This window comes from Barbatula barbatula (genome assembly GCF_947034865.1).
Source record: "Barbatula barbatula genome assembly, chromosome: 17".
Lineage (NCBI taxonomy): Eukaryota > Metazoa > Chordata > Actinopteri > Cypriniformes > Nemacheilidae > Barbatula > Barbatula barbatula.
Genome location: NC_136780.1, coordinates 11,999,993 through 12,015,637, shown reverse-complemented (window position 1 = coordinate 12,015,637; position 15,645 = coordinate 11,999,993). Strand labels below are relative to the sequence as shown.

General features: G+C 39.9%; 1 protein-coding gene across 1 annotated transcript in view; it reads right to left on the bottom strand.

Annotated features, from left to right (window-relative positions):
- Positions 1 to 400: 400 nt before the first annotated feature.
- Positions 401 to 15,645, bottom strand: part of ntsr1 (neurotensin receptor 1 (high affinity)) — a gene marked incomplete at both ends in the record, with an annotated part of 33,446 nt that continues 18,201 nt past the window's right edge. Inside the window, 2 exons of the mRNA XM_079478439.1 lie at positions 401 to 650; positions 9,568 to 9,652. Coding sequence (XP_079334565.1) covers positions 401 to 650; positions 9,568 to 9,652 — 335 coding nt within the window. The remainder of the gene's footprint in view (positions 651 to 9,567; positions 9,653 to 15,645) is intronic.

Here is a 15,645-nt window from a genome sequence, read left to right as displayed (position 1 = left end):
TTTTGTTCTTATGATTAGCTCAGGAATTATGTATTTCTACATTGCATCCAATTTAACCCTAAACATTTTTAACCACCTAATGTTGTAGACAACACATTATAACTTCTCACTACAACACACAATATGATCTAAAGTCAGCTGAGCATGTAACATTTGTTACTGCGAATCGTAATATTTCTACATTTTGAGATTATTACATTGTTCCTTGGTACAACAACGCACTCTTTAACACACAAGCACAGTCTCTCGTAGCTATTACGTGACACTTGAAAGCTCCATGTGGTGATGTATGAGCACAAACATAACATTTCTTGTAATAACAAGTCCATCTGGAGACAGTCTTCACTCCAATGGCCTCCTCCTGGCTTTGCTGAATGAAATGGAGGAACAGAATAGGCGATCAGTAAACGGTCTCCTTGATAACGTTGCTGGACAAGGTGTTGTTGCTGCAGATGCTGATGGAGTGTCGGGTCAGGACGCGTTGTTGTTTCTTATAACGGCACGGCAGCAGGAAGTAGCGGAGCGTGGAAAAAAAAATTTGACGGTAGTTGGACGAGACAAGGTTGTAGAGGACGGGGTTTATAGCCGAGCTGACGTAAAAGAGCACGTTGGTGACCATATAGAAGTAGTGGTAGAAATCAAACAGAGCACTGTAGGAGAAAAACAAACAGAGTAGATTGAGAGAGAGAAAGAGCAAATATTTGTACCAATACAGAAAGTACATCAGAGGTTTTCAAACTTTATGATACCAAGGACCAGTGGCGGCTCTAGGGGTGGGCTAAGGGGATGAAGCCCCAAAGGTTTTCAGTAAAGCTCCTAATGTTTTATTACTATGCCGTGTACGAATCACTTAGGGGTCGTTTACAATTTGCGTCTTTTGGCGTCTACCCATGGTCAAATGTGAGTGGATCCTAGTACGTAAAAAAATGGAGAGTGTAAGAACAACACCACTCTCCCAGCAGCTTCTGATGCGCGGCAAGATGTGTAACAAATAGTACTGACGCTACACATGAGTGCAATATTGAATCCACCTTTTGCAAATTTTACAGAAGCATTAAAACTATCTTAGATAAACAGTAAGTGTAATGTTTAGACAAACTATTCTGCACTTAAATGATTGGCTATAGAGTCATGTTGGATATCAAATTTTCATTTTCAATTCAAATCTATTTGTGCTATAGAAACGTTCACAATAAACCTTGTTTCATGACAGCTGCTTTACGTTTTATGTCGTTTGTACGTACAAATAACCTGATGGTTCTTTTTAAATTAACATTTTATGATCTTCATATGCCGTATACTGTACCTATAAACTAAATCTCTTTTACGCTTTTTCAATCTCCACTCTGTTTCGGAAATCAACAGAAATCTTAATTTACGGCACGGTGAAATTATACTACTAAAACGTATTCTGGAAAGTTTTGACGTTGTTATTTCATGGCAGGCCGTGTTTAGAAAAATATATTTTAGATTTCTCAATGTAATGTGAATCTGGGATTTTGTATAGTGATTTGATTTGTTTGAACTGATTCAAATAAACGACAATCTCATGAACAATCATATGTCTCTTTAGATCACGTCTGTACATCAAACTCAAAAACGGAAATTGAATTTTGACTACACTGAGTGAAGGGCATATTCATAAATTATTCTCTCTGATCACATCAGGGTTATGATGTAAGACACATGTACAGACTCACTGTGAACCGGTCTGTCTACATCAACCTGTAACCAAGATTCACCAGAACTCTAAAGATTACTTAACCCTGCCACAGCAGACTAGATCATCTCACCAATGCAAGGAAGCCATTTACAGACACAAAAATCCAAAGTCAAAGCTGCACATGCACGTGGGTATAATGAGACTTGGAAGTTGCAAGTGGAACTTTTCTGGAAAAAAAATATATTTTCCGAAAGCTCATTTTTGTGTGCGATCTGCATCAGATGGCCCACGAAAAGACCATGATCATGCATGTCTTTACATTCATCTTCTAAGAATAAGTGCCATCATTTTTTACAGAATCCAGCCGAGTAGAAAGAGAGAAAGATAAATATCACACACTGGGGTGTGTTTCCCGAACAACGAAATAACTTTCTGGTTAACCACCATAGCATGATGCATCGCTTGTGAAACTAACAAGCTACTCACGACTGTTTCCGGAAAACATAGTAACTTTGTCGCACATCTGTCATTTGAAGCACGGTGGTTCAACAACATAGTTGATGACGTCACGTAGTTTGTGGAGTAATACCGTCTTCTAATTAATCCGTTCAGATCGATTTAATGTCATATTATTGCTGAAAATAATGTACAATGCACATGAAAACTATTTTGGTATCGTATTTTTGCTCCCTATTGTTTTATTTCAGATATTTAACTCATTCATAAGTTCCCTCCTACATAACTCCGTCCAGGGATTCCCCAGGGTCCTAAAGTATGTAGGGCCATGCGCACGTTTAATAAAACAACGCTTCTATTTTCTTGACAAACTATTTTCTTTGACTAAACTTGAATTTGTATTTTTAGAACGATGGCTATAGAATGCACTGCATGTTGCTTGCTTATTTTGCTCAAAAGCATGATCTATGTAAGTCTACATGTCATAATAATAAAGAACTATGCTTCAAACCACCCAACTTTGCGATGCTGCTTGCGATTGATCGTTGAAACGATGATTTCGGGAAACACTTGAATCGTTGCGATCATAGTAGGCTCACTACGCTTTTGGGAAACGCACCCCTGCTTGGGAAGCAAATGGACTGAAGCATTAACAGAACGACTTTAGCTCAGATGATTAATGAGTCATTTAAAGTGATTGATTATATACTGACTTGATATCTCTCTGTAACTAGGCTACTACACATTTTCTCTTTAACATTATTTCAAAGAATTCCAGTCTATCATGGCAGGGGGTGTCAAAATATGACATATTTCCGACCTCATAAGAAACTTCTTAACTTCATGTTCTGCTGTGGCCTGAGAGACCCCAAAGCTCTTTTAACATCTCCTACAGTAATTCCCCTTGAAGCATCAGGTTGATACTCTTATGATATCTCATTATAAACCTATTAACAATGTTACATTAATTATGTTGGGGGTCTTTGAGACTTATGTTACTAAATGAATTAGGTGGTACAAACAGACCCCCTGTCAACTGTCCATATTAATTTTATTTACTGTTCCTTTCCTTCTGAAACCTTGTATCTCCATATTTTATGATTTTTGCCTGGAGATTATGTATTGTGATTTTAAGTTTGTTTTGTTGTTTGTTTATTTTATTAAAAGTCTGTTTTTTTGCCGGTTCCCACCTCCTTCCTTCCTTTTATTGAATGTGCTACAATCATTTTAACACCTGAATCAGAGGCGCCTTCTGAACCCCAAAAACTAAATAAAGTAAATCTCCACAGAACATAAGGTTTAAATATGTTTAGTTAAATCTGAAGAGCTTTTCAGCTTGAAATGTGAATAATGTGTATCGTAATTCACTTGCATTTGTTTTTCTGGGTGAAGATTTTAATGGTCTCCCTACGGCAACATTGACGATGAGCCCTGCATGACGAGGTACTAAACAGCACTTATTTAGACACAAATCATGTCACAAAATTTGTCTGACATATTTCTCACTCTTCTGTAACTGAGATTCACAGCTGAATGACTGAATGAATCAGAAAATGCATCAGTGCCTGTATCTATTTCTATAGACGTATAAGTGTACATTGCAAATCCTCTGCCGCAGTTCACGAAGGTCAACACGAACACCTGTTATTTACACATAAAAGGTTTTTCGCAATATTGAAGCTAAACGGTGGTCTTTTGGGACTACTGGTAAAATGCTTTTTTCCATTTCTTTTATATTTTATTATTTGACAGGTGCTTCCGTCTGTTGCGTTCAATATATTATTAATACCAGCATATCTCCTTCTTTATAAAACCTGACCTGAGAGTACAGACTTGCATTTTTTTGTTCTAGTTAATTCCGTATTCTTATTAATCCTTATTTTTATTCTTACTATTTTCTATATATATTTGTTTATCAGTCATATATCATACTATAGCTATCTACATTGCGTTGGATGCTGCATTTATAATGTCTTAACAAGTAGTTTTTCAGTGATGTCTTTCTCAAGGTTCCCGAAGGGATATTGCAGAGGCAAAACAAAATTTCCCCATGTTTTACTTTTTTCTTGAAGAATAATGCGGAGTAATAATACCACGAATAGTTTTTCTTACAAGCGGTAGAATGGGAGTGAATGGGGGGGCAATTTTATGAAGCTCCAAAAAGTGCATCCAATCATCAAAGAACGGATTTACATGGCTTCTTGGTCTTAACACTAGTCTACTGAAGTGAATCGATGCCTTTGTTTGAGAGAAATATACATATTTAGAGCGCTATTAACGTTAATGTCTAGCTTCTGTTATCCCTCGGCTGCGCGTGAACCTGAGGCTTGTTTTTCCGGCAAATGAGGCAGGCGTGTCGTAAGTTCTGGTGACGAACGCAGCATTTTTCATTTTGATCCAATAGGATACCATCTCCTCTGTGCGGGAGCTTTCACCTCCGTATTGTTTTGCCTCTGAATATCCCTTTAAAAAAGTCACAAGACTGTTGTGAAGCAGTAATTTTACACTGTTTATGTTGTAACTATAAACACCTGCTCAATATGTTGCTGGTTAGACAGAGTTAAAATGAGCAATGGAACTCTAGACGGATTTCTAGAAAGTTTGAATGAGCATCTAAACGCAATATTTTTTTTCAAAATAAATGCTTATTTTATTATTATCATCACTTCGTCTCAAGCCTGCTGTTCTTCCCTCTTCATCTCTGATAGTAGAGTCTGCAAGATATTTAGATCTATCAAGGCCGGCGTATGAACAATATGGAACACTGTATCATTTTGGATCAATAACAAGATAAAAATGTTTTACAGTGCACATAAAAAACAAACAAAAAAAGTTTTACAGCTCTGATAATAAAAATTATATAATATACGTGTATCCCTTTAATGCACAGTAAGCTGTTTAATCCGTAAAGTACAAATGTAAGATTCCCAGCACAAAGTATGAGCAATAGCATTAGTGATGTTTCCGTTACTAATAATAAAGAACATAATTAATTGAAAATGTGATATAGCTTTTTTTACTATATATTTTTATTAGGTTTCCTGGGAATCAAACCCACAATCTTTGCACAGCCAATGCAATGCTCTACCAGTTGAGCTGTAGGGTTGATTTGAGATCATAACTCATCCTGCACTGTATGTCTGCTTTAAGTCATGCGGCTTGTTGATAAAAGGTTTGCCATTTACTTTTCCAAGCAACCGGATTTACGTTTTAGACCTGCTGGATAATAAAGAAAATCTCTTGGGATTGAATTTAATGAAGGACTTGAGTCACTTGGAGACTTGAGGGACGAGAATTTCACAGACACTCATGGCTGGGCTATGTTTGTGTTCAATAAACCATCATCTAGAACCTTCAACGTTGTTCAAACGTTTGGTTTTGTAAACTTGTGTATTTTGAGGCTTTCGTTGAGGTGATCTGTGCATTACGTTTGTGAATAGAAAAGGCTCATCACTCTTTACCACATGCTTAAGAAACCCAACCAACTGCAGTTTAAAGCAGTGTGCAGTCCACCATTGCTGTAAATCAGATTCCTCCACATTCCAAAAAGACTTATACTGTGTGTTGTCCTGGTATGTATGAATGATAAGCTGAGGGTAGGAGGATACGGTGTAGATTTATCGACCTGCTTCTAAATGATAGAAGAAAACTCCCAGAAATTATAGCCAGGTAGGCTACATCATGATTCATGTGCCGTGTTGTTTGTGTGTGTGAGGAACATCTGAACAATGTCTGCCCAGAACTAGGTATTGATTTGTAGAGCTGTATTGTGTGATGAACTGGCTACAGGCTATGACTTCGTCATCTTTTGCTAGTCTGTGTGTTATTAATAAGAATCTCCTTGACCTTAGAGAATGATAGTCTGAAAAAGGGACAAATGTGATGTTATCAAAGAGAACTTCAGTTATGTTCTTGGTTTGCCTACATTTTCTTTAGTGCTAGAATGTTAATCATGTATACATGTAAATCAAAGCTACTTTGAAATTTTCATAATTTAAAATATTGAAATGTACAGTAATGAAACTGTTTTAGAACAACTAGAAATCTGTACCTTAAGATTTATGGTAGTTAAACACATTGAGTTATTTACAGAGTTGAAAACAAGCAAAACATTTTATAGTTAAATGTTATCATGTCCTTACATGGTACTCAAATCAGGAACATCCAAAATGCACAAAAAAATGCTGCGCATATCATGCAATTAACTTCATTTTAACGAGTTAATACAACATGTTTTTTATAATAAATTAAATTATATATGTTTTTTAATTCATCAAGTTGTTTTAACAAAAAAATTATCAATTAAATTTAAAATTGTATACCTAAATAAAATTTTATGAGCCGAAATGCTACTTAAAATTGTACCATGGGCACTTTAGCTAGTTACTCCTTAAAGTGATAGTTCACCCATAAAGGACAATTCTGTAATCATTTTAAACCTTTCTTCAGCAGAACACAAAAGAAGATATTTTGAAGAATGTTGGGAACCAAACAACATCGATACCCATTGACTTCTATTGTATGGACACAAAACCAATGCAAGTCCCCGGTTACAGCCATTATTTGGTTACCAACATTCTATTAAATTCGGGACTTTTGATGACACCTAGAATGACTAAATCCACCAAAGGGGGTAGAGCTTTCTCATACCTAAACTCTGGAATAGCCTTCCCGATACTATTGGAGGATCAGACACATTACCCCAATTTAAATATAGATTAAAGACACATCTTTTCAGCCAAGCATTCACTAAATGCATAATATGCACAAAAAAATGAATGAACACCAGTGTCAGGCAATTCCATCCCCAACCAAGAGCAAAGACTGACTACTAATCACATTAATGCTAAATTTACAATACTTAGCATTTAATGCTAAACTTACATCACATGACAGTAGTTTGAAGTTATAGCTGCACTCAGTGTCATGATTCTGCCGCATCATGTCATGTTTCTCTTGGTTTAGTGGCAGGATCATGACAGAATCTCATGTTTTGTGTGGAGAGAGGCAATTATTGTTCTTATGGCCTTCCATACTCTCTCTCCTGTCTTGTCTTTGTTCCCATCCTCTCGTTACCCTCGTTATTGATTAATGCCCTTCACCTGTTTCCCTCTTGATTTGCTTCCTTATTTAATGCCCTTGTGTCTTCTGTCTTGTGCTGGTTCATTGTGATTTGTTTGGTGAGTTCATGTCTTGTCAGTTTAGTTATTTGTAGTTCATGTCAAAAGTTAATTTAAGTCTTGTTTAAGTGTAGTTAGTTTTAGTCCTGTCTTGTTATTGTACCCATGTCATGTTTTGTTCTGTTACCCCCTTGTGGGTCTTTGTTTTATTATTTATTAAATATATGTTAACCCCTTACCCGCTGTCTGCACCTGGGTCCTCTCTCCGTGTCTCACCACTCGAGAATCTTGACAGAATGAACCAGCCTTAATCGGACCCAGCAGACAGAGGGATCGTTGTGGCAGCAGTTGAGGCTGTCGGATTCCCCTCCAGGGTTAGAGGCTGCCGGACTCCCTTCCAGGGCCAAGAACGCCGGACTCCCTTCCTGAGTCAGGGCCGCCGGACTCCCTTCCAGGGTTGAGACTGCCGGATTCCTGCTCCGGGCCGAGGCCGCCGGACTGCCTTCCAGGGTTGAGACTGCCGGTCTTCCCTCCAGGGTTGAAGCCGCCGGAATCCTGTGGCCGCCAAAGATCCCCAGCCGGGCATTCCAGGTCTGTGCAGCTGGGTATTCCAGGTCGGTGCAGCCGGGCATTCCAGGTCGGTGCAGCCGGGCATTTCCGCCCGGTGGAGCTGGGCATTCCTGCCCGACGGAGCCAGGCATTCCCGCCTGGTGGAGCCGGGCATTCCCGCCCGGCGGAGCCAGGCATTTTAGCCCGGTGCATGCGGCCGTTCCAGCCCGGTGCATGCGGCCATTCCAGCCCAGTGCATCCTCTGTGTCTGCCGGCTATCCTGTCCGTGTCTGCCGTCTATAGTGTCTGTGTCAGCCCTTGTTTGGACTTCCTTTGGACTCTTGTTTTCCCTTGGACTCTTGTGCTTGCTGGTTTTGATTTATTGTTTTATCATGTTGATTTTATTGTCATTGTCTGTCTTGTTTGTGCCTTTAGGAGCATCAGGTTGCTGCTCCTTTAGGAAGGGCTTCTGTCATGATTCTGCCGCATCATGTCATGTTTCTCTTGGTTTAGTGGCAGGATCATGACAGAATCTCATGTTTTGTGTGGAGAGAGGCAATTATTGTTCTTATGGCCTTCCATACTCTCTCTCCTGTCTCGTCTTTGTTCCCATCCTCTCGTTACCCTCGTTATTGATTAATGCCCTTCACCTGTTTCCCTCTTGATTTGCTCCCTTATTTAATGCCCTTGTGTCTTCTGTCTTGTGCTGGTTCATTGTGATTTGTTTGGTGAGTTCATGTCTTGTCAGTTTAGTTATTTGTAGTTCATGTCAAAAGTTAATTTAAGTCTTGTTTAAGTGTAGTTAGTTTTAGTCCTGTCTTGTTATTGTACCCATGTCATGTTTTGTTCTGTTACCCCCTTGTGGGTCTGTTTTATTATTTATTAAATATATGTTAACCCCTTACCCGCTGTCTGAACCTGGGTCCTCTCTCCGTGTCTCACCACTCGAGAATCTTGACACTCAGTTACATTATGTCATTGCTATATCCCCTGCTTATAACATTCCTCTGTTGTCTGATATCGATCACAAAAAAACGAGAAAATTTGTCCTAAACAAAAGAAATTGACTAAATCACAACTAATGAGTCCCTATTTTTCATAAACATTTACTCAGATACTTTTGATCAAAGTCACTGAGTGCAGCTGTGACATGTCAGAGGGGACCTGGTCCTCCCGACTGAGACTGGTTTCTCCCAAGGTTTTTTCTCCATTTATTTATCATTGGAGTTTGGATTCCTCACCACAAGGCCGTGTTTGGCTTGCTCAAAGGGAGACTGCTTTTATTAGACATTATTTATTAGAATGATCTTGCTTGTTCTATGAACACCAAACATCAGCGGTATCCATTGACTTCTATTGTATGGACACAAAACCAACGTAAGTCACCGGGTCCCGCCATTATTTGGTTACCAACATTCTTTAAAACTCCGGACTGATATCACCTATAACTAAATCCACCAAAGGGGGTAGTGCTTTCTCATATGTTGCACCTAGGATGCGCTGTATTGTTATACCTTTTCTGTGTTTTCTGGTTGTTGTTTTTTTCTACTGTAAAGCTGCTTTGGAAAAATGCACATTGTGAAAAGCGCAATATGAATAAAATGTAATTGAAATAAAATATCTTCATGCTAGAAGAAAGAAAGTCCTATAGGTTTGAAATGACAAGATGGCGAGTAAATGATGACCACATTTTCATTTGTGGGTGAACTATCCTTTACTGGAATGAAATAAAAAAATGTTCCAGTTTTTTTCTGTTGTAATATTTAAAGCGACACTCACTGAGTCCATTCAGTAACATAGCAGTACATCAGTCTTCTTGCGTGGTAAGGTAACCAGCACACCACAAACGCAATGACAACAGCACCTGCGGAGAGTTAAGTGAAAGAAAACAGACAATATAACAATCACGGTAAGTAACATTCCCACTCGTGTGCAGTGATATATTTAAATGAGAAGGCTTTCAAAAGCTCTGCAGGTGCCTTCACATGTAATAATCACATTTGGGAACAACAGATGAGTCATAATTTGTTTTCTCACTGAAGCAAATTCGCCTCAGCTAGTTGTCCACGAGCATTTTTTCTCCATCTCACTCCTATTTTTTTTTTTTCCAATACTTCGGGTTTGATTAGAGTCAAACTGGGATTACTTTACTAATCTCTGTTATTCTCCCTATATGAGGTTCTTGACTGCTGGTACAATGCTCAATTATATGGCGTGAGGCTTTGGCAATAGACATCAAGTCTGTGCTTAAATATTAGTTTGCTTACTATAGCTTCATCATATTGTTTTGTTCAGAAATGTTCAGAGCCATTGGGTAGTCAAATTAGCTAGTGTAAAGAAAAATAAAACTTTCCCTTTGTTTGGTTATATGATTCAATTACATTTTAAGCATTGGTTGAATGTAATTACTTTAAGAATTATGAATGTTTTGAACTTTAGGCTTTGATAAAAATTGTGGTTATTTCCCTGAACATTGGAGAAAAATGACTGTGTTGAGAATATAATCCAATACTTGAATCATTTCTGTTGTACACACTACACGTATTGTATACATTATGCACATTTTCTGAAATACCCAGATTAGCCTTTTCAAAATGTACAGCATACGTATGTTTTAATAATATAGTATAATCTGTGGTATGTCCCTGTAAAAACTTTGAGAAACACTGGCTGAGATAATAGTTACAATGCATAATTTTCTTTCTGTTTTGTTTCACTTTGGAGATTCCCAAAGGCAGTTCATTTTTCTCTGGATCAAACTAGTCGGCCATTTATTAGATGAGGCGATATAAATGTGTGTGTGTGTTTCCGTGAAAGAAAGGAATTCCCCCTTCTGAGTAATGCTGAGTTATAAATCTGCATCTCAAGAATTTATGAATAATAAATAACACTGACAGACCTGCTTGTCTTAAATGAATAAATGTAGCCCTAAGGGTTTGAACTCAAATTTATTCTTATATCTCTGGGTGAAGAAGGAAGCAATTAAAAGATAAAGACAGAAGGAAGCTGGAGAAATAGCTTCCCAGCATTTGTTTCACAATCTGTCTCAGTTATCCGGGGCTTCTGCCACCAGCAAACACATTGAAGTTCAAACATTTGAATCTCTTTTAGCATTTCCAGCTGCGGAATAAATTAAGACAGCATACCACATTTTATTCAATCAGCGTTTCGAGAGGTATTGTGGCCATTCCAGCCCAGCGTCAGACAAAGTCATCCAACATCAATTTGAAAGACTGACAGCATGGCAAGAAACATGAAAACTAATAAAAAATCCAGGTTATCACACACAAATATTTTTTTCAATGTTTGCTTAATACATCTACAAATATTTTATTGTATTGCTTAGAGGTAAATATGATTTTTTTTTGCAGTATTAGAGGTCTAAAAATTACAGAGCATATTTTCTGTTATTTTGACCTTTATTATACAGTTCTCATTTTCAGCAAATTTAAGTAGATCTAATTTAAGTAGATCACAGAATAAAACATAAATAGTAAATTTAGAAAAACTGAAAATAATAAAAATGTATGGTTTGTGGTATTTTTTTGTAATGTTTTTCCACCAGTGTATCAACACAAAAGCATATAAATACAAAACAGTAAAATTACAAGCATTAGTTAAAAAAGCAAAAACATTTGTAAAGTTCAAAATGTACCTATGTACTTGGTCTCATTGAAGAAAGCAAAATGGGTTCTGTCCTTTATATTTCCACAGACTATAAATATTAACAAACGTTCATCGTGTCGGATTACGGATCAGTACAATAATGATGGCGAACTGCTTATAATGCCAATGGCATTTCGGCAGTAACCATTCTTTAGCTGTCACTCCAAATGATCCGGCTCTGATGTGGATCGTTTTCTTCTCATTCCACCTGTCTACATCTCTATCTTATCAGTAATGGACCAACAAACCATATCTGAATGTTAATGTGTAAGTGCAGGATTGCACTACAATCTTTCTGAAATTCAATCAAGGATCCGCATTGGTTTGATTTTCCTTCCAAATGACTCTGAATTCCCATTCAGCCTCATTCAGCCTTCCATTTGAAAGCTAATCAGACAAATGTGCATTCTGGATATCTGGCTTGTGTATGGGTATGTGCCTAGATAAGAATAGTCAATAAGGCTGGATGATTAAACTGTTTCCTATGAAGAAATCTAACCACAGATCAGTGATGAATCACACCGGAAGTGAATTATGCCTGTTTAGAGCAATAGATTAACACAACACAGACTGAATCAACACTGTCAACATCACAAATAGGAGCCGTTATACAAACACACGCGCACACATTGGATATCAAAGGTGTATAGAGCCCTTGTCCATTTCATCTCTTTGTTCCACTCTTCATTTTAAATTCAGCAGTTGCATAAACACATTAAAAAGTGACAAAACTCTTGCCTGGTGCCGTGCTCTGATAAGACTTAATTACTTGTATTATTTGAGTTGGTGAATATGTTAATTAGACACTGCTATTCAATGTAATGTCCATTAAATGTTGCCCCCACTCCCGCGTGATTCATTTGAGGGTCATTCTTACTAACAGCAGATAAAGACTCATTATTCGGCTAATGTACCTTGAATAATTCATGGTCACTTGTATAAGCATATTTGTGATGTGTTTATAATATCGTGCGTGTTTGAAGCAATTATTAGCATGTGAAATGGACCAGGAGTTGCAACAATCGTTTTCTCACTTCCTGCTCTCAGACAGAGTGACACTTCCTGTTCTTGTTCCTGCGCCGGGTTCAGATGAGAGGCAAGTCGCTCTGCAAGCCAATGAGAAGAGATCGTCCTCTCTTTCTTTCTCAAATGGGAATCCATGTCTTTAGCTTGTTTTTTTTAAGAATAAGCACACAGGATAAGTTGAAATGTCTATGGGAATTTATTTGCATTATTGACCCTATACTTGCACTGCATAGCAGCAAATGTGAATGAAGTTATTCTATAAATGTTCCTGTTATATTTATTTCATGTATGTTTATTTAGTTACATTTTAAAAATGCAGTTTTGCAGGTTTATATTTACATTTACATTTAGTCATTTAGCAGACGCTTTTGTCCAAAGCGACTTACAGATGAGGAAACATTGGAAGCAATTATAACAACATACAGCAAACAAAATACATAAGTGCATCAAACTAGTCCATTAAAGCCTAGAACAGTATAAAAAGCTAAGAATTGTGAGGTTAGTAAGTGTTTTTTTTATAAAGAAGGAAAGGGAAGAGAATTAGGAAAAATCAATCAGCGACGTGTTGACGGAAGAGATGCGTTTTTTAAAGATGGCAACCGAGTCTGCTGATCTTGTGGCAGCTGGTAGGAACATAGATCTGCATTAGCGAGTGGAGATACGATGGTGCAGATCCGGTGTTGGTCTTGTAGGCCAGGAGCATAGCTTTGAACTTTATGCGGGCGGCAACAGGGAGCCAGTGTAACCTGATGAAGAGCAGAGTTACATGCGCTCTCTTAGGTTCATTGAAGACCACTCTTGCCGCCGCATTCTGGATCATCTGGAGAGGTTTGATTGTGCAAGCAGGAAGTCCAGACAGAAGCGCATTGCAATAATCCAGTTTGGACAGGACAAGAGCCTGGACTAGGACTTGCGTAGAGTGCTCCGATAGGAAAGGTCTAATTTTCCTAATGTTGTAGAGGATGAATCTACAGGACCGGGTGGTGCTGGCAACATGACTTGTGAGGTTAAGCCGATCATCGATTACCACTCCCAGGTTTCTGGCTGTGCTGGACGGTGTTATCGTTGATGAGCCTAGTTGAATGGCAAGGTTGTGGTGAATCTTTGGGTTAGCTGGGATCACAAGCAGTTCCGTTTTTGCAAGGTTTGGCTGCAGGTGGTGATCCTTCATCCAAAGCGAGATGTCACTCAGGCATGTCGCGATGCGAGCAGCGACCGTCGGATCGTCCGGTTGAAATGACAAGTAAAGTTGTGTGTCGTCGGCATAGCAGTGATAGGAGAAGCCATGCTTCTGAATGACCGAGCCGAGGGATGTCATGTAAATGGAGAAGAGTAGCGGTCCAAGCACTGAGCCCTGTGGCACCCCCGTGTTGAGCTGTTGGGACACGGAGACCTCATCTCTCCAGGATACTTTGAATGACCTACCCGAGAGGTAGGACTCAAACCATTGCAACGCCATTCCAGAGACACCCATAGCACTGAGAGAAGCCAGGAGGATGTGATGATTGACAGTGTCAAAGGCAGCAGACAGATCCAGCAGGATGAGCACAGATGACATGGATGATGCTTTTGCCAGTCTCAGGGCTTCGATGACTGAGAGCAGTGCAGTCTCTGTGGAATGACCGGTCTTGAACCCAGACTGATTGCTGTCCAGGAGGTTGTTTTGCATGAGAGAGGAGGAGAGCTGGTTGAACACAACTCGCTCCAGGGCTTTGGCGATGAAGGGGAGAAGGGAGACAGGCCTGTAGTTTTCTAGCAGTGTGGGGTCCAGGGTGGGTTTCTTTAGAAGCGGTGTGATGCAGGCCTCTTTGAACGCTGTGGGAAATGTCCCAGTGGTGAGCGAAGAGTTGATGATGTGGGTCAGAGCAGGCACAACCGTTGGAGAGATGGCCTGGAGGAGATGGGTGGGGATGGGATCCAGTGGGCAGGTGGTAGGGTGGTTGGAGCCAATGACCTTAGAGACATCAGCTTCAGACAGAGGAGAAAAGGTGGGGAGCACACACGTGTCAGGGATGTGGGCGGGTTCGACAGGTGGTGGCGTAGAGAACTGGCTGCTGATGGCAGTAGTTTTCTTTACGAAGAACGATGCAAAATCAGCAGCTGTTAACTCTGATGAAGGCGCGGGAGCAGGCGGACAGAGCAGAGCAGAGAAAGTTTTGAAGAGCGTTCGAGAGTCCGGAGAGTTGCAGATCCTTGAGTGGTAGTAATCTGTTTTTGCAGAGGTGACATCTACAGAGAAAGAAGAGAGAAGAGATTGGTAGAGAGAGAGGTCTGCAGGGTCTTTTGACTTGCGCCATTTTCTCTCAGCTGACCGGAGGCTGGCGCGATGCTCACGCAGTACATCCGATAACCAGGGAGCCGACGGGGATGCGCGGGCTGGTCCAGATGCAAGAGGGCATAGGTTGTCCAAGCAGGATGAAAGCGTGGAATACAGAGTGTCTGTGGCATTGTCTGTATTCAAAAGAGAGAGCTCATCAGAGGGGGGGAGGCAAGAGAAGACAGCAGAGGAAAAACAGGAGGGAGGGAGAGACCGCAGGTTGCGCCGGAAGGTGACCATCGGTAAGACATCTGCGATATCCGGAGCAGTGAGGTCGAGGGTGACGAAGAAGTGATCAGACGTGTGCAGCGGGGTGACCTGAGAGTGATGAGTGGAGCAGTACCTTGTGAAGATCAGATCTAGATGGTTTCCAGACTTGTGGGTTGCTGATGTGGAAACCTGATCGAGGAGAAATGATGCGGTCAGGTTGACGAAGTCAGAAGCCTGTGGCTTTCCAATGTGAATGTTGAAGTCACCTAGTACCACCAGGGGAGTACCATCCTCAGGGAAGGATGAAAGAAGCACATCCAGCTCCTCCAAGAAATGTCCAAGCTGACTGGGGGCCGATATATAACTACAAAATGACTTTTAACAGGGTGGGTGATAGTAACAGCATGAAACTCGAAGGAGCTGTTGTCACACATGGGTGTTAGCTGATTGAATTTCCAGTCTTTGGGGATGAGTAGACCGGTGCCTCCACCCCTACCTGTGATGCGAGGGCTGTGGGAGAAAGTGTGGTTATGGGAGAGGGCAGCGGGAGTGGCAGAGTCCAATGGTTTGATCCATGTTTCTATAAGTGCTACAATGGAAAGACCAGAATGTTTAACAAAAGCTGTAATGAAATCAGC